General features: G+C 37.0%; 1 protein-coding gene across 2 annotated transcripts; it reads left to right on the top strand.

The window, feature by feature from the left end:
- Window positions 1-10,175: 10,175 nt before the first annotated feature.
- Window positions 10,176-23,283, top strand: LOC133869492 (uncharacterized). Of its 2 annotated transcripts, XM_062306517.1 has the most exons (8): window positions 10,176-10,498; window positions 12,077-12,224; window positions 15,551-15,742; window positions 18,008-18,136; window positions 19,784-19,953; window positions 20,431-20,561; window positions 22,209-22,331; window positions 22,589-23,283. In XM_062306517.1, exons 1-7 carry the CDS (start codon window positions 10,249-10,251, stop codon window positions 22,284-22,286), a joined length of 1,098 nt encoding a protein of 365 aa, XP_062162501.1. In that variant the 5' UTR covers window positions 10,176-10,248; the 3' UTR covers window positions 22,287-22,331; window positions 22,589-23,283. The 2 variants fall into 2 exon arrangements, with proteins under 2 accessions (XP_062162501.1, XP_062162500.1); XM_062306516.1 differs by lacking the exon at window positions 22,589-23,283 and having other exon boundaries at window positions 22,209-22,546.
- The last annotated feature ends 1,222 nt before the right edge of the window (window positions 23,284-24,505 follow it).

Here is a 24,505-nt window from a genome sequence, read left to right as displayed (position 1 = left end):
AAATTTTTTTTTTTTTCTTAGGAGTTGAGGGGAAGCCATGGCCGTCCTGCTTAACACCAAGATTTATGTAGTTCGACTTAATAAATCTACGCCTAAAGGTGAAAACAATTAATTAGAACGAAAATTCATTATGAAAAGACAGGAGTAAAATAATAGTGAAGAGAAAGCTACCAAAAAGCCTAAAGTCTCAATAAACAAAAATCTCAATCTTACATAAAAGAGAACTTTTTGACAAAAGACAAATACTTCTCTCGTTCTCTTGTTGGGCAAACCAAAATAGCTTGAATAGGTTGGTGCGGCTCACAGTAAAAAGGAAGCGTCGGATGTCAAATAAAAAATTGAAGTCTCTTTTTGCAGTTGTACCGAGGCTTATTTTTTAGGGATAAATAACCCATTGGTATCTGAGTTTTACGTGTTTTTAAATTTAGTATCTCAGTTTTGTTTTGTATCATAGGTGGTACCTGAATTAAGGGTAAAAATCCATTTGGTACCTCTGTTAGATTTTCCGTTCAAATTTTAACGCCTCGCCACGTGTCAACCGCTGAGGTTGACACGTGGCACTACATAAAAAAAATTAAAAATTAAAAATTAAAATCTTTAGAAAATGATTAAAAATAATAAAATTTTAAAAAAGAAAATTAAAAAAAGAAAAAAGAAGAGGGGTGGCTGAGCCACCCCCCTTGGCCACCATGGGGGTGGCCGGCCACCCCATTTTGGCCAAGGAGGTGGCCCAGCCACCCCCTTGGCCGGTCTGACCGGTCTGGGGTGGCCGAACCACCCCCTATGGGGTGGTTCGGCCACCCCACAGTTGAAAAAAAAAAAAAAAAAAAAAAAAAATTTGAGGGGTTTTGGCCCTAGGGGGTGGTTCGGCCACCCCCAGTCCGGCCCCCCTAGGGCCAAAACCCTTCAAAAAATTTTTTTTTTTTTTTTTTTTTTTTTTTCAACTGTGGGGTGGCCGAACCACCCCCTATGGGGTGGTTTGGCCACCCCAGACCGGCCAGACCGGCCAAGGGGGTGGCTGGGCCACCTCCTTGGCCAAAATGGGGGTGGCCGGCCACCCCCATGGTGGCCAAGGGCTTTTTTCTTTTTTTAATTTTTTTTTTAAAATTTTATTATTTTTAATCATTTTCTAAATATTTTAATTTTTAATTTTTAATTTTTTTTATGTAGTGCCACGTGTCAACCTCAGCGGTTGACACGTGGCGAGACGTTAAAATTTGGACGGAAAATCTAACAGAGGTACCAAATGGGTTTTTACCCTTAATTCAGGTACCACCTATGATACAAAACAAAACTGAGGTACTAAATTTAAAAACACGTAAAACTCAGGTACCAATGAGGTATTTATCCCTATTTTTTATTAGAACACTACTGGCACCAATTTTTCTTAGATTTTTTTTAAAAAAAAAAATTAAGGAACCTAATAAAAAAATCTAAGAAAAATTTTTCTCATCTTTTCCTATACCATTAAAATATATTCTTTTTAATTCTTTTTTTTTTTTTTTTTGTTATTATTATTCATTTCTCTTCTACAATCTATTATCAACACTGGAGCTTCATCGTGCTGGATGTGAACATGTATGCCAACTTGGACTATAGTGTTATGAGGACATCAATGCCGAATGTAAACATGTAAATTAGGGGTAAAAAGACGGTTGCGGTTAATGGTTATTGGTTAAAACTACTAACGACAACCACCTAGGCGGTTATTAAAAATAATAACCGCTTCCGCTAACTGCCTAAGTAGTTAACTGTTATCTAATAACCACTAATCGCTTTTTTAAAAGATTTGGCATTTTGGGCCTATTTTAGGTGTTGGGCCTATTTTTTGGGCTTCCTTTAAACTTTTTTTTTTGCCCTTAATAAAAAAGCTTTTAGGGCTTTTTTGGCCCAATAAGTTGGGCTTAATAAGCTTTGTTGTGGGTGTTCTCAACAAAATAAAAAATAAATAAAACCAAAAAAAGTGTATGAGTCTATCAGACCTATTTGCTTTTGCCTTTTGGGCCTGAAAATCTAATGTTTAAAAATGCCCTAAAATTTCATTTTAAAAACTTACATGAGATTAAACAACTACATATATCAACTACACTACATATCTCATTCTTATGAGATATAACACTAAATATTAACAACTACAAACCCAAAGAAAACAATAAAAGCATGTATTTATGACTGGAATGGGTTTTTTTTTTTCTTCCTTTCATTTTTCCTTGTCCCAATTTTTCTTGGACAATAAAATATTGATCTTGGTCCCATATCCTCCATTGTGAATCTTCGTTTGAAGTTAGAAGTGGGTCTCCCATGTTAATTCTACAAGTTGTCTCAAAGGCTACATGAGTGGGGATCTCAATGAGTCAACTGCATATCCTAGGGGAATAGGCAATGCACTGGGAGGAAATTGCCCATCAGGCGTATATATAATCTCTGTCCCATTGATAAATGCAATCTAACCATTCAAGGGAGACAAGGTTGTTGATGCTGATATTTTACCGGGTGACGTGGCGTGATCAGAGACGTCACTTCTTCTATGTGTTGGCCTGCAAAACAAGAAAGACCCGCCGGGGGTTGGCCGGCGAAGCCTCCTCCGACGATCAAGTCAGTCCAGTGTCTAAAGAAGAGGAAGAAGGAGGGAGAGGGAGAGTAGTCAATTCTGCTTTAATAATTTTGATACTCCCTTTTTATACTCATGTATGCCATATGCCTATTATACCCTTGTCAAGCTCAAGGCACCACGTGGACGTTTTCTAAGGTGGGGAGGAATATTCCTTAACAAAGGTCAACACCACTTTTATGAAGATAGCACGAACCAACCATGAAAGTAATTAAGAATAGTTAGCAAATAACAAAAAGACTGAAAGATTATCTCAACTGAATATCAATGCTTCATTGACTAAATCTTTCCGATTACCAGATTAGTAAACTCAACTCCATTCTTGAGAAAGCAAATAACTAAACACAAAATGTACCAAGATTTAAAAAAAAAAAAAGTTTGGTAGTACAGCAAGAAGCGAAATATTGCTGAGTACATTGCACAGTGTCCTTCTTGTGGAGCATCTGCTGAGGAAATAGTGTACCGAGCAAAAAAAAGGTACGTGGGTCTTTAATTATATTACTATCATGTGTATTTTCAATAACTGTTCAATTAATTTTATATCTCATTTAAGTGTGTTTCATAATGCTTAAATATTGTGAAATGTTTACTGTGTAAGAGGCATGTGAATAGATGAAGCGAATGCGAGAACAGAACGACATCTCCCATTGCTTGGGATCAAAAAGATATGCCAGGTTCAATCACGATGAGATATATATAGTAGATGTTATAATATTCGTATCTAATTATTTTTAAAAATAATGTTCCTGTTTTTTATTTATTTCCAAAGAAATTTCTACTGGTCTCATTTTTCATTTGGATGTCGACAGACAATCACTTTTGGCACTCCCCCCACTCGAGCGGAATCATTCGCCAAGACGCACACGAGGAGGGACGGGAGTCACCCGAACAAGCGTATGCGGGTCCTATGTGAAAAATAAATATATGACTTCTAAATACCAAGTGTGTGTTCGTATGCAATAAAATATTTTTAAATGCGAAAAATAAAAGAGACAAGATATTTGTTGATGAAATGAAAACTTTGAGAAGAGACAAACCATTCCGTGGCAACCAAACCCAGGATATCCACTATACCGAAGACAAATCTAGTTACAAGACACTCATATTCACATACCCTTATGCAGTAGTCATGCCTTTAACTCTGACACGAGGCCTATCGTGAATGCTTCCAAACTAAGTCTTCAACTTGAATGGGTCTTCAATGGAATCCTTTACATTAGGGCTAACCCCTAAGATAGACTTCACACGAACAAGGTAGCACACACCGGCAACAGTTAGAGAGCTAGCGGATCTTTAATTCTCCCTAAACACCCTTTCTAAGCACTCTAGATTCTATACTAAGTTCTTACAAATAACAAGCCTAGAGCCCTCTTTATATAGGCTTCAGAAAACCTAATTCTAGACAAATTCGGACTTTGGCTGTGGAGTGTTCGGACGAAAGATAGCCTTGTCCAAACGGTCTTCTGCGACCGCCTTTCCAGAATAGCGCAATTCTTCCCATAATAGGTCCACATCCGGACGGCTTGGCCGACCGTCCGGACGGCTTGGCCTACCGTCCGAACGGCTTTCTCTATAATTCCTTTCCGCGCTTGTAAAGGAAACCCAAAATATTCTAGAATGCTGGATAGCGTCCGGACAAGTTACCACATCGTTCAAACGTTTTGTAGAAACTTCCCAAATAGTGTCGACTAAAATCCAACTCCATGTAGAAATTGGAGTAGGGCTGGCAATTTTGACACAACACGACAACCCGACACGAAATTAGCGGGTTTGGGTCTACCTTAAACGGGTTTGGGTCATAAACGGGTAGACCCGTTTATCTCAATTTGGCAAGTCGGGTCACGAGTCACCCACAGGTGACCCGCCAGACATGATTACCTTCTTTTTTTTTCTTTTTTTTCTTTTTTTTATTATATATATATTATTAAAAAAAAAAAAAAAAAAAAAAAAAAAAAAAAAAGGAAATGGGATTAGATTTACTGATTTAGAATTTTAGATTATTAGGTAATTTTTTTAGGTTAGGGCCGAAAAGCTTTCTTCAGTCTTCTTTTCTTTCTCCTTCAAGCTTCACACTACGCAGCCCCGCCTCCTCTTTTTCCATTTTCTTCTTCTTCAGCGCCGCGCCGCCGCCCCCTCTTCTTCTTCCATTTTCTTCTTCTTCCTCCCGCTTGACGCAGCGACGCTCTCTCTCTCTCTCTGCTCTTCTTCAACGCCGCCCCTTCTTCTTCAATTCCCGATGAATGGCAGTGGGGGCGTGGGGGAGTTTGGACGGGGATTGGGGCTAGGGAGCGCCGAGCACGCAGTTCGGCGACGTTAGCGGTGCGAATCAGGACTTTTCGAGGAGTGATCCAATGAGTTTGGACCTGAGAGCGAATCACGGCAGTGGTGGTAGAGGCGGTTCTAATGGTGGTGGTGCGAGGAAGTGGCGTGATTTGGATGACGAGTCTGCCAAGGGCGTGCGGTATGTGTTCGAAATTCATCAACTTTTCTTTATTAGCTTTCTTGGCTTTGCTAAATCTATAGACAAATCTAGAATTGATTGAATGAATTGAGAAATGAGTATCTGAGTGAAATAACTTGTAAATCATGTTTTAGTTCCTAATTTGATGGTCTATAATCTATATGTATAATACCATATGGAGTTCAGACTCTTCAGAGAATGAAAAACCGAGTGTTCGTTGGTGTTTACATTGTTTAGCTTAGATTATTAGGTTAGGGTCAAACGGGTCGTGTATGCTATCCATTATGCTAAACGGGTTTCACGGGTCGTGTCAGGTGACCCGTGAAATTGTCGTATTCGTGTCATGTCTGGGTCTAGCTTAAACGGGTCACGGGTCCTGTCGAGTACCCGTTGTGCCAGCCCTAAATTGGAGAAGCTTGACCTAGTGTCTGGACGGTGTTGCCCTGACGTCTTCATTGCTGAAGCTTTTAGACACTGCTGGGAGTCCAGACGCCTTCAAAGGCCCTTTCAGACGGTTGCACTGGAACCAGCTAGCTGACTTGGAATTTGTAAGGAATCTTCATGAACATCTTCTAGAGACTTGTGACAAGGCAAAAGGTGTGAAATAAATACATTCCATAAAACTTGAAGATTTTGAATAAGACCGATAATCCTGTTTAAATAGCAACCATTACATAAAGTGTTTTTGTCATCTAGAATGTAGCCAGCATAAAATACTAACACTATGCGTATGCTACTGATCTTATCGTTTAATATTTCTAAGTTATGCGTATTATAACTTATATATTGACATATATATATTTTGTATTGACAACATATAGGAAAGGATGACACAAAGTATACCGAATGACCTTGCTGCTACGTGCGTGTCGGAAGACACAGTGTGTTAGGCATCGAATGACGCGTACGAACAGGCGCTTGGGAAACCTGAATACGCGGGGAGGGTTCTGCAAGTTAGGCCGAACATTACTCTTGTACGGGGGACGTCTGATTCATACCGCACCCATTCACAGGCACGACCATCCCAATGCACATCTCAGAGCTGCTCTGTACACGAGGGTAGGATTGCCACGATGGAGATATTGTTACGGGCTCAGACCGATAGGAATGAGGCCTTGGAGCAGCGTATGAGTCACTTCGAGTCCATTCTTGCCTCCATGGGAGCACTACATACGAGCCTAGTTGCTCAGCATTCTCCACCTCCAAACGGAGGTAGTACATCGTTCGTAGGTAATGCATCTGCAGGTATGATTACAATTGTGTAAACTACTTATTTTTGCTCAATGATATGGACATGATATGCATATAAATTAATTTTTTAATGTTTTTATTATTTGCAGGTAATGCGACGATGATTGGGCCGCTGTCGCCCCAGGGTCCGGTTTCGCCCCTTGGACGGTAGTATTCGCCATCACTGCTGGGCCAGCACTCTCTCGCTGGGACACTCTCACCCGCTATACTGTCCCTTACGTATCAGTCTTGCGTATCAGTCGCCTATTGGTGAGTCAACGCCTAGTAAGAGAAATTGTGATCCCCAAAAACGACGACGTTAAGATTTGTAGAGTTTTTGTAGTGCTGTTTTGTTAATAACAATAACAACAACAATAATGTTTATTTATAAATAATTTATTGCTATTTTGATTCAGAATTATTGCAATATTGTTTAAATTTGTATTTATTATAACATTTTAAATATTGTAATAAAATTTTGGGGATATTTTGGAAAAAAAATGTATTTAATGAAATATTTTTTTAAAAAAAAAATTGCCAATTTTTGCCACGTGGCATTTTCCATATGACTACCTATGGCCGCGTGGCTTCGGGCCACGTGGCTAACTGTGGCGACGTGGTCCAAATCCACGTGGATGAGAATCCACGTTGCCACCATGCCACGTGAGTTCCTGCCACGTCGTTGACACGTTAGCGACGTGGTTAATCCACGTCGTCCACGTGTCACGATGTGGCAGGTAAGCCACGTGGCCTAGTGGCGACGTGGACAGCGTGGCCATGTTGCAAAATGTACATTTCACAACATCCTAATCTGCCACGTCGTACCCACATGGCTAGCAGTTAGCCACGTGGCTAACTGCAAGTGGCAAAAAAAAAAAAAAAAAATTGTAGTGTGTGAAAGTTGAATACTAAAAGCTAACTAGGCAACTTCAGCCACTTGAAGTGCCTATGTAGAAATGGGACCAGATTGCTATGGATTTTGTCATTAGCTGATGAATGCCAAATACTATATATTTGGACCCCTTAATTTGCATGTGCTAAACCTTTAGCTTTGTTATTTTCTGATGTTTTTTGTTAGTTTTGGTGTTTTAGTATTTTGTAGGTCTTTGAGAGAAAATAGCGCTTTTAATATGAAATTGCAAAGAAACGGGAAAACAAGTATATTCTAATCTGTTGGCTCGAGCACATCTCTATCCAAGACGCTTGAGCAAATTCCAAAAGAAAAGAAAAATAAAAAGGAAAGAAATGAAAGAAGAAGAAAGTCAACGTGCGTGGGACCAAATAAAATAAAAGAAAAAAGGAAAAGTGGGAAAAGAAAAAGAAGGGAAGTGAGGGTAGATGCGTCATTTTTGGTCTTTTGTTTCTAACCCTAGCAACATCATATAAAAATTGAGCTTTTCTTTTGTAAAAATGGTAGAGTGCGTGTATAGAGGTGCAAGCCTACAGCCTTCAACGGAGAGTCTTCTTCTTTGTATGTTTTCTTTTGTTCTTTGTAAGACTCTTAGTTTTTAATAAAGTTTAGCATATTATTTTAAGTTATGGGAGGCTAAAACTTCAACTAAGGTTGAAGATGAAGCCTCACCATTAATTAGATTTTGTATTTTCATGTTTTGTTCGTATAATCCAAATGTATATTCATTTCAATTCAATTAAATGATTAAAACGTACTCTTTTAATTGTTTGTTTCGATTAATATATGTGCAAACGTTGGATATTCAAAGTGTTTCATCCAACGGATAAATTGAATTTATTTGATTTAATTTGGATATCCATTGTGATTTGTTAATCAAACGGATACATTAGATGATTTTGAATTAAATTTAATATTCATTGTGATTTGTAGAAATGATGAATTCATTGAATCTTTCAATAGGTAATTTTATGAAAATTAAAACATGTATAGGATTTTATTGCAATTCGCATGTATGAACAAACATGAGAATATGCGCTTTGATTTGGCGAGGTGAATTCGGAAAACCTTAGTGCTTTTTATTTTACTCATTTTATTTTTAATTCAGTTTTATTTAGTTTATTATTTTAAAATCCCAAAAATTGGAACTAGGTTAAAATAGAATTAGTTTAAATATATATAAATTAATTTTTGCAAAACAATTCCCTATGGATTCGACCTCGCACTTACACATACACTATATTGTAAATGATTATTGCGCTTGCGAGTAATTTAAAACTCACAACAAGTTTTTGACGCCGTTGCCGGGAAATTTGATGATTTGTGAAAATCGATTGTTATTTGAATTGATTTTATTTTTCTACTAGGTTAGGTAGACTTTTGTTTTATTTTTATTTGTTTCTGTTTCACTATTTAACAAAAGCAAAAAATAAAAGAGTTTATTTTGTTTGTTTTTCTTTTTTGTTATCATTGTTTTGCAGTTCTGTCGAAACTTCATCTGCTCATTAGTGCACCTGCTCTCGATCCTAACACATCTCTTATTTCACAAAAATTCTTTAAACACCATGCGAACTTAAGCATCAGTTTATTTTCGGTCCCCTTGAGACCAATGAACCCAGTGGCAATTTTCTCTATTTTGCTGGAAATCCATCGTTGGTCCTGCGTGAGAAAATTGCTTCAACACATTATGTAACGACTCACCTCCAATGACACAATATTGTCCGCTTTTGGCTCCCCAAACCAGACTTCTCAGGAGGTCACCTATCTTGGTACTGCTCTCGCAAAAGCACGCTTAACTGCGGAGTTCTAATAGGTTCATGGCCATCACGGCTTTAAAACGCGTTGTGTCATAAATGGTGCATTTATACATATAAACACATCCTCATTCCCAGGCGATGTGGGACGTCACAATCACCTCCTCTTTGGACCCAGCGTCCCCGCTGGCGTCCCTCATTGGGCTTGTGCACGCTCCCACCATCTCAGGCTGGGCAATGGCTCTGATACCATTTGTAACGACCCACCCCCAATGACACAATATTGTCTGCTTTTGGCTCCCCAAACCAAACTTCCCAGGAGGTCATCCATCTTGGTATTGCTCTCGCAGAAGCACGCTTAACTGCGGAGTTCTAATAGGTTCATGGCCATCACGGCTTTAAAACGCGTTGTGTCATAAATGGTGTATTTATACATATAAACACATCCTCATTCCCAGGCGATGTGGGACGTCACACATTATATCCAATATCTTCGAAGATTACGATGATGTCTAATAACCCTTTTTAAGTGATTTTTTATTTTTATTTTTTATTTTTTATTTTTTTTGTTTTGTTTGAAAATATGTTTTAATGTGACATATATGTGAAATGAGTTTTGAGCCTTCTTTTTAGAAGAAAAATCATTATTTAATATATATTTAAAAGGGGAGTTGCTGTAATTTGGGAAAGAGCAACTTCCTTGCTTACGAGGGATGAGGGGGATAGGATCACTTGAAATGGGGATGAGTCGTTTAATTGTTTTATTAGATGTAAATTTGTCATTTTAATTTCTTGAATAACTTTACTTCTTATAAAGCAATTAACCGACTTCTTTTCATTTCAAGTGAAATAGAGAGGATCCATTTCCAGGACGAGAGATCAATCCCAATCCCAACTATAAAGCAATAGGATCCTTTCCGATTTAATTTTAACTTGAGAGAAGTCAATTAGTTATATAAGAGAGTATTTTAATAATTTTATATCAATTAAAATTATTAAAATATCATTCTATATAATTAATAGGCTCCTCCCCAATTGAGTTCAACCGGAGAGGATGTAGGTCCAACTATAAAACATATCAGAAGGATGGTTAGTAAAATCTAATCGAAGTGTAATTTCATTTCAAAAAAAGTATAGCATCTCATTGGGTCAGTTATGCTGACATGGCAGGTGATGACAGTTTTCTATAAAACAAACGAAAGGCACAGAAAACCCGAAAGGTCTCGTCTTGAATCACCGTACCACCTCTCTCTGTCGTGCCTTTTAAGATTCGTTGGATTCCATGAAGAAGAATAGTACGCACAGCAACGGAGAAATATGTTTCTCAGATGAGAAGGAACAACAAAGTCAACTAGGAGTGAATGAAAATGGACATGGGTCCGACGGCGTCGTATTGGGTTTGGATGGTGGAACCACCTCCACAGTCTGCGTCTGCATGCCGTTGCTTCCCTTTTCCGACCACAACCTCCCAAACCCTCTTCCCATTCTCGCACGCGCCGTCGCTGGTTGCTCCAACCACAACAGCGTCGGAGGTAACTACTTATTATTTGTTTTCCTTGTGTTTTCATGAGAACCAAACGGAATGTCTGTGTTTCACCTTTGAAAAGTTAATTCATTATGGAATTTCTTTTTGTTTCTATGTTTGTGCTTGTGGGTTTCTTTGCTTCTCATCGTGGTGTTTAGCTTGTGAGTATATGGCTGATTTTTAGGACCCAAATGTGAATTTTTCTTAAAGTTTTCTGTGGGGTAACCTTGGAGTACCTGAATTTTTGAGACCTTTATGAATTTCCATATTGTTTCATTTACATCTACTGAATTATTGAAGTCATATTAATAATTTATTAGTTTTGACACTCTGTTTTTGAGTTGGTGTCACTTTTCTAAATTTACATCTCTAAAGGCGTCCTAATATCATTAAGTTTTAATCTTTCCAAATAGTTGGCAAGTTCTGGGGCAATGGTTCTTGTTTATGCTGTAATATTTGTATTTTTTATTCCCTGTTTTGTTGTGTATATGTTAAACCGAAAAGCATGGGTTTCTGTTCACGAAAAGGGTCAATTTCCTTTTTTTGGCCTGACTATGACTCCAATTTACCTCAGTGTTACTATTTTGAAGGCTTTCATCCTAATTGTAGAACCTCATTTTAAGTTTATATGACTTGATGAAACAAGTTTAAAACTTTTTTTTTGCTGATTCATGTATCTTTTCCTTTCTTGGAAATATATAGATCAAATTTTCTATTTTAACCAAATTTATTGGCTGCCATGTCTTTTTTTAATAGTCTCAGCCATAACCATGACCTCTTCTAATGAGTCCAGTTATGGTCTTGGTTTTTTTTGTTGTGCATGAAAAGCCGTCTCCATGTGTGTGTTCATCTTGTTTTCAAAAATTTTAGTTCTTTTTAGTTTTTATCAGTGCAGCTATTTATAAATTTTTCTTGCCTGCTTTATTGGTCGTCCACACCTTTTTCATTTCAGCTAAGCCTGTTTTATGGTCATCATTCATTAGTATAAGCATCTAGCTTGGTTGATCTCACTGTTGTCTTGAGAAATTTCTCTTAATTCAATAATCATATGTTGGTAATACAAGCTCCACAAGCACTTTTCTCTTTTGTCCTGGCAGTTTACTTTTAAAGACGATGCCCTTTTGGTTCCTTGATTTTATTTGATTGATTGGTCCAAGATAACAGAGATATTGTCGACCTTGGAAATTTCTTGGTTAAAAGATGTCACTTTCCTGATCAGTAATCACAGTTTACTTCAATTAGATGAGAGAATGTGGTGATCATGTATACGAGGTCTAAGTTAACAAGACATTATTTCATCAACATGACATTTGTAACACAACCTACAGGGCAACAATACAAAGAAAAGGTGGGAAATGTTTTAATCAATAATGTTTACCACAACCAGGTTAACAATATTCATGTCTCAGTTTGCAATATAGGGAGTTGGTAATCATGTTATCGACTATGGCAGTGCAACAAATACACAAAAGGAGAACTTGCGAGTTGAAACCCATTATTCTTGATTGCTCTTTTGAGAAATGGTGGAGGAGAATGGAGAATTATTCTCATATTTTGATCTTTTCTACATTTATTGATTCTACAGAGAGTGCTTCCAAGGATACATTGGAACAGGTTATGGCCGAAGCCCTCTGTAAATCAGGTTCAACTTGGTCTTCTGTTCGTGCTGCTTGTTTAGGTGTTTCTGGTGTTAACCATCCAAAGGATCAGGAAAGGATATTAAATTGGCTAAGGTATAGTATTGTGAAATTATTCTGTCAGTTTTTCTTCATGCTGTAAAGGTATATTTTAATTTTCTGGTATATGTCTGTTAGTTATAATGGGAATTGGCAAATGTAAGAGAAATGGGGGTGAATATTCTCTTCCTGTATTCATTCCATTCATTCAAATGTATAGGACAATACAACTCATGAATTGACAGCTAATAGGACACCTCACTAGGGACAGCTGGTTCCTCACCTATAAGTTCAAGAAAATCCTATGATTCTAACACACCCCCTCAAGATGGAGCATATGCTCAGCTTGGAAGAAAGAAACAAAGCAAACAAACAAACTCTAATACTCCCCCTCAAGCTGGAACGGCTTGGAACGTACAAACACAAAGCAGACTTTATAAAACGTCTTTAACAAGAAAATGCATGAAACTGAACATAAATGAGCTGAAATTTCACAAAAAGCACCAACACCGATTGAAATTTCGCCAAAAAATTCAACAGCGGTCGAAATCTTGCTGGAAAACAGTAACGGGCGGTTGGATCTTGCTGCAAAACACTAAGGGCGGTTGGATCTCGCCACCAAACGGCAAGAGGCCGGTTGGATCTTGTCTCAAAACACAAAGGCGGTCGGATCTCGCAGTAAACACGAAGGCGCCAGTCGGAAAGCAAAAGAGCCGGTCAGATCGTGCTAGAAAACACAAGGGCCGGTTGGATCTTGCCACCAAACACCAAGAGGCCGGTCGCATCTTGTCACAAAACACAAAGGCGACCGGATCTAGCCATAAACACAAAGGCGCTAGTCGAAGCTCGTTGGAAAACAAAAGAGCCGGTCAGATCGTGCTGGAAAACACAAGGGCTAGTTGGATCTCCACAACCAACAACAACGGTCAAAATTCCAATGATCAATTCCACCAACAACCTACATCAAGCACAAATAGCTGAGAATTCAACAATGATATGAAGACCGAGCTTAACGACAACTTTGCAACAACACTTGCAGACATATAAACTTGTAGACACTTCTCTAATACTCCCCCTAAGCAACAAACCCGGCGGTTGCTCCGTGTAGCCTAATTGAGATCGATAAACCACCTAAATTGACCAAGAAAGCACTTGAACGGGCCAAAAAATGATTGAATCAGCTGAAAAACTATTTGAACCAGTCAAGAAATAGCAAGAACTGAACAAAAATGCACTAAATTGACCTAAATCAACATGAACCGGGCTAGAACACCACTGAATCGGTCAGAAAATTATCTGAATCAGCCAGAAAATCACTGAACAAGTTGAAGAAGAAACTAAACCGGATGAAAAAGGTATTGAAACGATCTCAAATTACTGAACCGGTCGAGAAATACTTTGAGTTGGGAGAAAAGATACTGAATTGGCCAAAGAGTTGATGAACTGGTTAAAAAGGATACAAAATCGGCCAAAGGGAGCTGAACTGATGACTGAGCCCAAACAACTTATCCAGGATAGTGAATACACCAATTAATCAAAAGTTAAAAATTTTCTTATAAACAAAAAAGGATAGAGATAAACTGAGAACGTGGCTATCCTTATCCATGATAGGGAGTAGCAAAGCACCCAGAACCAATCAAGGGCCTTCCTTGTCAACTCCGGCGAGTGACGATGCCAACAAGCCTTAGAAATTTCCAACGACTACCTCGGCGGCATATACATAGGCCACCGATGACCGGAAAACATTCAAACACGCCATGATTCTCATCAAAATCTGGTGTGAACCTCCGTAAAAGCCGTTGGAACAGCCATTGAGCACCACAGAGAATGCCAACGACCATGGAAACCATTGAGAAATACCACATAAGTGCCGAAAACACCATAGAACACCAAATTACACCACCATAAACAAACAAAATCGATTTATATATATCTATTTTTTTCTCACAGGAGACTTTTTCTGGTCACCAAGAATAGCTCTTTTAGAGCTTCATCAACGCACTGCCCGTAGCCCACACGGGCAGTGCTGCCACTAGAGGGAGACTCACCAACACCAAGATGTGAAATTTTAACCAAAAAAGAGAGGAAAAACAAACGCTATAAACAAAGTGACTAAATAAGAATCCTAGACCCTAGAAGTTGGCTCTAATATCATGTTAGTTATAATCGAAATTGGCAAATGTAAGAGAAATGGGAGTGAATATTCTCTTCCTGCATTCATTCAAATATATAGGACAATACAGCCCATGAATTGACAGCTAATTGGACACCTCACCAGAGACAATTGGTGCCTCACCTGCAAGTTCTAGAAACCCCTATCATTCTAACAATGTCCAAAGTTGAAATTTAAGACATGCTATACCATCATTTGTTGTTGCAAATTTAAAATTTCTTGAACTCCACTTTTGGCAAGATTTAAAACTATTCCTTGTGTTTGTTTTCCTCAACCAACGGCTACGCTTCCATGATTTTAATGGGCTTATGTATATAGAATAGGCAAATGCTTCCTTAAACCTCCAGTTTTATCGGATCACATTCCTGTCTGGTTTTAGGTATCCTACTTCCACTGTTTCTACACTTTTCATCATACCTTTCACATAGATACTTAACAAACAAAAAGAAAAATTGAAAAAAAAAAAAGAACAAATCCCTTTTGGCATAGATGAGCTCGAATAACTTTGTAAGCTGAATGTAGGGAACAAAAGTACTATTTTGAACTGAAAAGTTGGTTTTGGCTGTTGGTATGTGAAGAATTATATTGCAGAATGCTTTAGGGCTTTGGCTTTGTTTTATTTCCTTCCTATTGGTTTCTTGAGATGGTGTATATATTCAGCCCAAGAGTTGGGTTTCTTAAAGAGCTGGTGGTCTTTCACATCCTTTGACACTTTGAAAGGTGGAGTACTAACATCTTTCAAGGAAGGATCTCAAATATTAGTTGCATTGTCCATCAACTCGACTTGTCCTCGGTAGATGCATCCAGGTCCTGTCCTTATTGGTTTCAGAAACGAAGTTTTGTAGTTTCTCTAATGTTTATGATTGTACCAACAGGGGAAGCAATGAGGGACATCATAAATGAAAAGGGTGTTCAAAAAATTTCTCAGAAATTGTGGCTAAATTCTGGAAATGTCTAAAAGTTATCATTACATGTTATTATTTCTTGCAACGGGAGATAAATATACAAAAATGCTAAATGGTGTTTGCATTATGTTTCTTTCTTTTTCCATTGAAATTAGATGTCTCACGTATTTTTAGTCTAGGATAAGATAGGACATTTCCTAACATTAGTACATCTTTTATGGGTAAATCTTGTAGACCTTCTCCTTGCATATACTGTACCTGATAACTGGGAACTGGTTTTGAATCTTCTAAATTGATTTACTCAGGGACATATTCCCTAGTCATGTAAAGCTATATGTTCACAATGATGCCCTAGCAGCTCTGGCAAGCGGGACACTGGGAAAGCTTCATGGATGCGTTTTAATTGCTGGTACAGGATGCATTTGTTATGGTTTTTCTAACGATGGTAGAGAAGCTCGGGCTGCAGGTGCAGGACCTGTCTTAGGTGATTGGGGAAGGTATGTGATCAAGTCTTGGTGTGCTTTTAGTTTATTACTGTAAATGATGAGAATGTGTTATTTTTTTTCCAATTGCTTTCTTAAATAACGGGTGGCTTTGGTTGTGTGTTAATACTATGTCATTGAAATGATCTGAAAAAAAAATAGCTTATATGGGCCAAAACATCTGAATGCGTGCAAGTTTATGACAAGTCAATAAGCTTTTGTGACAGGGAAAGATGAGGCAATAATTCATCTTTACAAGATGGTGATGATATACTATGTATATACACATCAGTATTTAAGGTTGAGGATCCACCACAGAAATTCGGGAAGCCTAAGAGAGTAGGTTGTGGGGCCCACCTTGCATGGGCAGTCCAGGTTGTTGAGCCCACCTGCCTAGGGTAGGTGGGTTCCATAGCCACTCTCTCACATAAATTCAGACAGCCTAATTGTAGTAGATCTCAATCCGATATTTGATATGCTTTGTCTGCTGGCAAAGTACCATATTGCTGTCAAATGAATTGGCAGTTTTAGTTACCCAAGATAGTTTCCAAATTCTTGGAAATTGTAATTTTCTAGTTCAGAAGATGAAACCAAGCAATCAGAGACACAGTAATAGCTATAATTGAGCACTTCCCTTTCGCATTACGACAATGTACAATTCGTTCATGGTTTTCGGGACAAAATGGACTCCCTATATGTTAGAAGTTAAAGAAGCTTGTAGTATGTTCAGCCAAAACATTTTCCTTTTGGCCTTTTAGACTAAAAATTGGCATTAGCTGAACCTAAGAAGAGAACTGGAACAGTATGCAACTTGAAGTGCTAAAATTTTAGATGCTGATGTTTAATTGTAATACAAAGAACGTTGAGCTGTAAAAGTACTGTGATTTTGTTAGTTTTCTCTCTCTTTTTCCCAATTTACCCTGTTAATCCTGTTGGGATTGACTGGTGAATGACAAAGTTTGCTTAAGTTGATATTGTTTAGAAATTAATGTTTGTAAGGCATGGGGGTACTTTCAGAGACTTGTAACCATTCTTGAATTTTGTAACTCTGTCTTTCTTATTGAATATAAAGATCATGAGCTGATAGAGAGTTGTTACAGCTCTGTTAATATGAATTATGTTCTCATCATCTCAGCTCTACTCTGAAGAGCTGCAAATCTCAAATGAGGAGCCAAATCTTTAAAGGAGTCGTGCTATTTGAAACAAAGGATACTTAGAGTTACTGGCAATCTGTAGATATGTAAAGAACTTTGCTAGTAGCTTTTTGAGATTGCCCTCTGCTGACTCATCTTTGTGGCCGATGTCAAGGATACCAACCTCATATTCTGATACCTTTTACAGACGGTTTCCTCAGTAGGTTTTCGGATGTGAAATATTAAGGGGTTTTTTTTTTTTTTTTTTTTTTTGGTAAATGTGATACAGAAATCATTAGTGCTTCTGTCAAATTCTAAGTTCTTATTTAGTTGATGATAGGAAAATTGATTATAAGCACATGATTTTTAAATGAACCTGAACTTAAAGGGATATACTAATTTGTCTTTGTACTGGCATTCAACAGTTGACAGGAGGGTTTTCATCTTTATAAATAAGATCTATTGGTCATTGTTGATAGAACCTTAGCAGAAAACGGATACTCCTGTTAATACAATGTAAAAGAATACAGACCTTAATTTTCCATGATTTCCAATTCTTATCAATGTAGTCTTGTGGAGGTTTTACCCAAACATTAAGAAGGGAGCTACTTGCTGAATTAATGTAGTCTTGTAGAATGCAAGTTTTCTGAGATACACATCCTTTTTAATTTGCTGAGGAACATATCTTTTCTACTTATTTGCTTATCATACACAAATGCCACTGGTTTGCGAAAGGTGCATTTGAAATTGGGTTTGGGAAAACCTTCGTTGTGCATGTTGATGGACAGCAGCAATTCTGTTGAATATTGAAATAAACTCGTAACTTTGTCTTTTAGTAAAAGGTGGTATGTGGATCTCTAATTGACATCTAATTTTTTAAGTTTAATTTGCTCTAACAAATCTCTTGGCTTGTTACTTTAGTATTAATTTTCCATATGGTTCGAAATAAAGTGCTGCTTTGTCTAACCAACTGGACAAAAATCTTTGGTTTCTCAATGATTACGTTGGTCACTTGTATCCCACTGAAGGGAAAGACTAGCATATAATATTACAAGCTCAAAGTTCTTATAATTGATTGAATACATTACGGTATACTTAGAATTATTTTATACAAATTTGATGAATGATGATATGTGATAACTTGTAGTGGCTATGGGATTGCTGCACAGGCATTAACAGCGGTAGTGAGGGCTCATGATGGTCGTGGTCCACAGACAATGCTTACACACAGTATTTTGAAGGTTCTCGACCTTTCTTCTCCTAATGAACTGATAGGGTATCTTTCTTGAAACTTCTTCTGATGGTTGTCATATGTAGTCACAATTGCTAGTTAAATTTCTGAGATCTAGCAGGGCCTGTGTGGATCTCTCTCTCTCTCTCTCTCTCTCTCTCTCTCTATTTTTGTGTTTTGTTTTTGTTTTTTGGTTTTTTTGGTGTCTCCAAAGTCTATTGGAATGGCATATAGATCTAAGCATCGGGCTTTAAGTTGGTATAAGTTAATTATGTTCTTGGCTTGAAAGTTTTGGAGCCACCACATTGTTTGAGTTAGCATTTGACTTATGCTAATTTTACACAATCTTCAAAATGTGGCCACCCATAATCATTTCAAAGTAGACTAAAGGCACGTTTGGTACACAGAATGATTATTTCTTTAAGAATAGGAATGGCTATTATTGGGAATACTAGAAGTTGGAATTGAATGATCATTCATATTCTTTAGTTTAGTGACAACACATGATTTTCTCACTGGAATTGAATCAAAATTTCTAAAATACCCAAGATTGTAAAATAATAATAATACACTTGGGGTGGTCGGCCACCCATAGAATGTTTTGATTTTTTTTTTTTTTTTGGAAAAGTACACATATCCTCCTTCAAATTACTATTTGATTGTTAATGCTCCCCCTAACTTAAAGATTGCATCAATGTTTTCCCTAAACTACCAAAAATTGTCAATGTCCCCCAATGACAAAAATACCCTTAATAAAAAAAATGGTGGACCATGGCAAATTAAAAAAATTGCCGTGGGTCTTCACTTTTAAAAAAAAAAAAAAAATTATTGGGCTATTTTTGTCTTTTGTGAAAAAATTGTTAAGGTTTTTTTTTTTTTTTTTTTTTTTTTGTGGGACAAAATAGGGACATTGACCATGTTTAGTAGTTTTTTTTTTTTTTGGGGGGGGGGGGGTTACGTTGGCAATTAGTTGGTAATTTGAGGGGGGTATGTGTACTTTTTTATTTTTCTTTTCAAAAAAAAAAATCCCTCTACTCGTCAAAATGCAACATTGAATGCCCCTCTACAACCAAAAACTCGAAGACCTTAGCTTCGGCATAGAACCACCTTAGGAAACCCATCACAGAAACCCACAAACCTAGTGAGGAGCCAGAACAACAGTAGAAACAAACTAGAATTGAGATGAAACGTGCCGACTGTGTGCGGGAGGAGGGGGGGGGCTGGAAGAGATTGGGAGAGACAGAGAGAAGCATCATGCTAGGTAGTCTTTGGTAACTGAATGAGATATTAGACTCAGTTTTTTTTTTTCCCTAGTGATGGAGAAATTTGTCACTTCTAGGCACTGGTCCTAGTATTTTGATTTCCTGTAAATAGCTCGTTGGTATGCCTTGCATTTTGTTGCGGGGCCTCTATGGTGAGAGGGTAGGGGTTTAAAAAAAAAGACACAAGAGAAGTTGATCTACTGGTTAGCTGTTAGTGTTTTTTATTGGAGTGTGCCTGAAGTATCACAATTCTTCAACATTTGGTACAATTGATTCAGACCCAGCCTAATTTCATCTCGAAACAAGTAACTTCAGTTGTCTTTGGAAACAATGGCGTGGAGTGACTGGTCCCTTTTTAGCTCATTGAATATTACAGGACACATTCAATTAGGATATTAAAATTGATTCATATTTTTTTCATTGGACTTAGGTGGACTTATGCGGATCCATCTTGGGCACGTATTGCAGCACTTGTTCCGGAAGTAGTGTCTTGTGCAGAAGCAGGTGATCAAATCGCAAATAAGATACTAGTTGATGCAGTCCAGGAATTGGCTATAAGCGTGAAAGCTGTTGTTCAAAGACTTTGCTTGTGTGGCGAAGGTTCTTAACTTGTCTTACTATAATCATTCAAATGTTTTATTTAAATAAATAAATAATGATTTAGATTTTTTGTTTAAATGTGTTTACTTTGATTCTTGACAGTTTGAATTATGGAAATGAAGTTTGCATTTAAAGAACTCAAAATGCCTGAAATAACATCGAATTTTACTAATTCTTTTAATTACTGTGATAAGATGGAATACAAAAGTTAAATTGGTGGATTGTTTTTCCTCCAAATAAAAGGAACAGTCTAAATATTGACATGCATTCATGCATACCTATGCATGTATGCATTTATATATGAATATACAAGCACACTAAAAGGCCATAAAAGGGCAAAAAAAAAAAAAAAAAAAAACCTACGTATGCATAATAAGTAAGTGCTGATCTGTTATGTATCTATACCCAATATGTATAATTTTTCCATTTTTGCTCGGTGTCTAACCCTTTTAAAATGTATGTTGATATTGATTGCAGATGGAAATGGCTCTTTCCCTATTGTGATGGTTGGTGGTGTCCTTGAAGCTAATAAGAATTGGGATATAGGAAAAGAAGTTATGAATTGTATCTACAAACACTACCCTGGGGCTTATCCAATTAGACCAATGGTTCGCATTCCTCTTTTCCCTCCACTTGGAAAACACTGGTCCAGATTTCACTTTTCATTTTTCATCATAAAACAAATTCTCTCCCTCTCTCTCTCTCTCTCGGCAATTCACAGTATAGTTTTATTCTTCTTTCTGTTTTGTTAATTTTTAATCAGATAAAGTATGCTAAAGTCACTGCATTTATTTATGTAATCTCTACGTACATATCTAGTTTAGTGAGAGAACCGTATGAATTTAAATTTTAGTCTTTCTTCTGCGTCTGTGTCTCAGGAGATACTAGTGCCATGGGACTTCTGATTCTACTCCTCCCACAGACCCCTAAAAAACTTACTCCCCATCTGCACTTTGACCTCTTAACTATGACTCATTGCAACTTGGACCTAAAAACTACAAAAAAAGTAAATAAATAAAAAAAAAATCGAGTTACATCCTGAGTCAGATTTGGCCATTAGTTTGGATGGAAGTTTTAACATGTGCACATGAACCATTTATTTTGCCAAAAACACCCCGGTTACAGAGTAAAAATTAAAACATTATCTCTATCCTTGTGGCTGGGGTGGGGGTGGGAATGACTGCAGAGCCACTGCAGAAGAAGATGGGTGGCCGCACGACAACCCCTAGGAGAAGAGAGGATATGGCCGACAGTGGGTGGCTGCATGTCCACCCCAAGAGAAGAGAGTGGGGGAAAAAATTTGTGGGCCACCCTAGGAGAAGAGAGAGAGGGGGGGGGGGGGGGGGGGGGGGGGAGCGGCACTCCTAGAAGAAAATAATGGGTTTGTGGCCACCCAGAAAAAGATAAGAGGTAGTCGCGCGGCCAGTTGTTGTTTCCTATTAGGGGTTGCCACGCGGCCACCCACTATCCTCTTTATTTTCGCAGCCACTCATCTTCTCTTCGGGTGGCTGTGCAGCCATTGCGGTCGCCCCCTTTCTTCTCCTAGGGTGGTCATGCGGCCACCCTTATCTTCTTCTGCCGTGGCTGCAGTCAGCCCCACCCAAGCCACTAGGAGAGGGATGATTTTGTAATTTTCTCTCTAGCCGGGGAATTTTTGGCCGAATAAATGGTTCATGTGCACGTGACTGGCACTTGTTAATTTTTTTTATCTAGACTAACAGCCAAATCTAAGTCAGGGAGTAACTCAATATCTTGGTAGTTTATAGGTCTGAGTTGTAGTGCATCGTAAGGTAGTGGTCGAAGTTCAAATGTTGTGTAAGTTTATTTTTTTTGGGTGTAATTTACCCTTTTAGATATGGCATCGAAGCCTGTATTGAGTTATGGATGAAGTTTGCATTGTTATAGACAGTTTTATTCAGGAAGTACATGTTTGTGCAACTAATTGTGTTTGTCTATGTCTCTGTACATTATATGAATGCATTAAAATAATTTTTAAGAGCTGTCAAAAAGTATAAGCCACAACTTCGTTGCTGACACTTCAAATCTCCATTGATAAAGTTGGGGCTAAAATCTTTCTGTACCTATCCGATATAGTTTTCACAAAGGAGGTCAAATCCACACATTTTACATGCATACCACAGATCAACAGCAGATCATGGATTATGGACATGTGGAAGTTTACAACCTAAATAATTACTGTATGCTATTTCTTTTTCTTGTAAGATTTTCTTTACCAAAAACAAATTGATCTTCAGGTAGAGCCTGCTGTTGGGGCAGCTTTGCTGGCCTGCAATTTCTTGATGAAAGAATCAGAAGGGCACTATAACAGCTGACCAGGGTTCTGCAGCAAGTGTTCCACTGTTCATTTCAAAATACAAGTAATATATTCAAATAATATTATTATTGTCAGTGAATCTCTTATTTGCTGGCTTGTTGCAACAAACATTGAAGAACTGTTTCATTAATCTCAAATCAGGATTCAGACATTTCTTTCCAATTCTTTGTGCTACAAAAGATGAAAACAGAAACAACTGCTAGAGTATAAAATATGTTCAATGCATAAAACATGGTTTTAATGGTTTATTTATTTCAATTACCTGAAAAGGTATTGTTTCCTGTTGATGTGATTCTGTAGTATCTGATGGTGCCTCTCCACACCTGATTACCATCTTAGAAGTGTTGGAGGAAGATGAAGTTCATGTGGCTTTTATGCGTTGGTTTAATAAATTATGTTGTAGTTTTGTGACTTCTGTTCTTCATTTTTTGAGTTTCGAGTTAAAAGCTGATTCAAACATTCTCAAATGGTCAAGCATGGGGGATAAATATAAGGTTCCTCTAAGATCTAGCCAAGTGAAGTGATCACCACTTTATCATCAATATGATGTTACCAACTCTATTAACATGGTGAAAAGCTCTATCCAGATATGATAAGGCTGCCTAAATTGTTACTCCATGTATGATTTGCCATCTTGTTGAGGAGGATGGGGAGCTTACTATTTAGATGTAAATTGACTGCAATGACACTTTGTTTACAAGATTGTTTGTAAAAATGATGTGGCTATGGTGTTACCTTATATTGTGGTGATGGAATGCACTAATTGCTGAAATTTGGTATTTAAAAGATTTATAGTGGAAATGACAATCTAGTGCTGGTTAAGATCCTCATTTGAGAAGCTACAAAATGCTTAGAAGAGTGGTAATGATGCCGAAGTGAAGGACACTCAAGCTACATCGGCTAGCATCAAGATCCTCTCCAATTGATTTTTAACTGTGAAATTACAAAAATGTCCCTATGTATAAAGGACCGACTCCTCTCCAGTTGAGAGCAACTGGAGAGGATCTTGGTCTCATCAGCTAATGTAATAGATCTGACAATAACTATTGAGAATGAGAGAATTTGGCAGGATGGTGCTAGCACTTCAAATTCAATGGCATGCATCTCCCATCAGATTACATGAGTTAGGGTTAAGGATTGGCCGAGTTATATTCGATGGATTGAGTTTAGGTGCTGTAAAAAAGTTACAATATATATTGGCGTAGTTTTTTTCAGTAGTCCAGATTTAACTTCTCTCTTTTTCCTAAAAGACTTGGAATTAAATTTGCACCGTTGAAAAGCCTACTTTATTGTCTTTTTTTTTAAAAAAAAAAAAAAAAGCACCTAAGCTGAATTCATATTCAACTTCTGAAAATTTATTTTAATTAGATTTATCCCAATATCAGGTTGGTTCGTGTCTGAGACTGGCCTATTATTATCTGCATTAATTACTCAAACAAAAGAAGAAGATCGTTAAACAAGAAATCATAGTAGAGAATAAATATAGTATGTTAGATTTAAAACCTAAACATTGCCAGAGCAACAAGGACAGGATTGGTAATAGGTTAAAAAAAAAATTAAAAATTAAAAAGAAAAAAGAAAAGTATATATATTTCTTCAAATTACCACTCAATTGTCAATGTCTTCTCAAACTATCAATTGTGTCAATGTTTCCTTCAAACTGTCAAAAAATGTCAATAAATGTCATGTCCTTCCTAAAACTAACAAAAAGACAAAAATGATCCTAATTTTTTTTTTGAATAAGACAAAAATATCCTCGTAAATTCAAAAAACAAAAAAATTAAGCAAAAAAAAAAAGTTTTTCAAAAAACGAAAAAAAAAAATTTAACAAAAGAAAAAGAACAATTTTTTTAAAAAAAAAAACGAAAAAATAACTAAAAATTATAAAAGCAATTTTTTTAAAAAGAAAAAAAGAAAAACCGGTTTTTTTATTTTATATTTTTTTAATAATTTTTTTTTTTTTTTTTTTTTTTAGTTTTTATTTATTTTAATAATTTTATGAAAGGTATTTTTGTCATTAAGGAAACATTGAAATTTTTTAATAGTTTAATAAGAGACATTAACACAAGTGGTAATTTAGAGAAGACATTGACAATGAGATGATTGTTTGAGGAGGTAATCTATACTTTTTCCTCGAAGATGAATCATTAATAATAAAATAGACACATTTATAATCAATCCCTTTTTCTAAAAAAAAAAAAAAAATAAGTCAATAAA

Source organism: Alnus glutinosa, chromosome 5, assembly GCF_958979055.1.
Source record: "Alnus glutinosa chromosome 5, dhAlnGlut1.1, whole genome shotgun sequence".
NCBI classification, from domain to species: domain Eukaryota; kingdom Viridiplantae; phylum Streptophyta; class Magnoliopsida; order Fagales; family Betulaceae; genus Alnus; species Alnus glutinosa.
The sequence above is the reverse complement of the archived record's forward strand: the minus strand, read 5'-3'. Positions and strand labels throughout refer to the sequence as shown.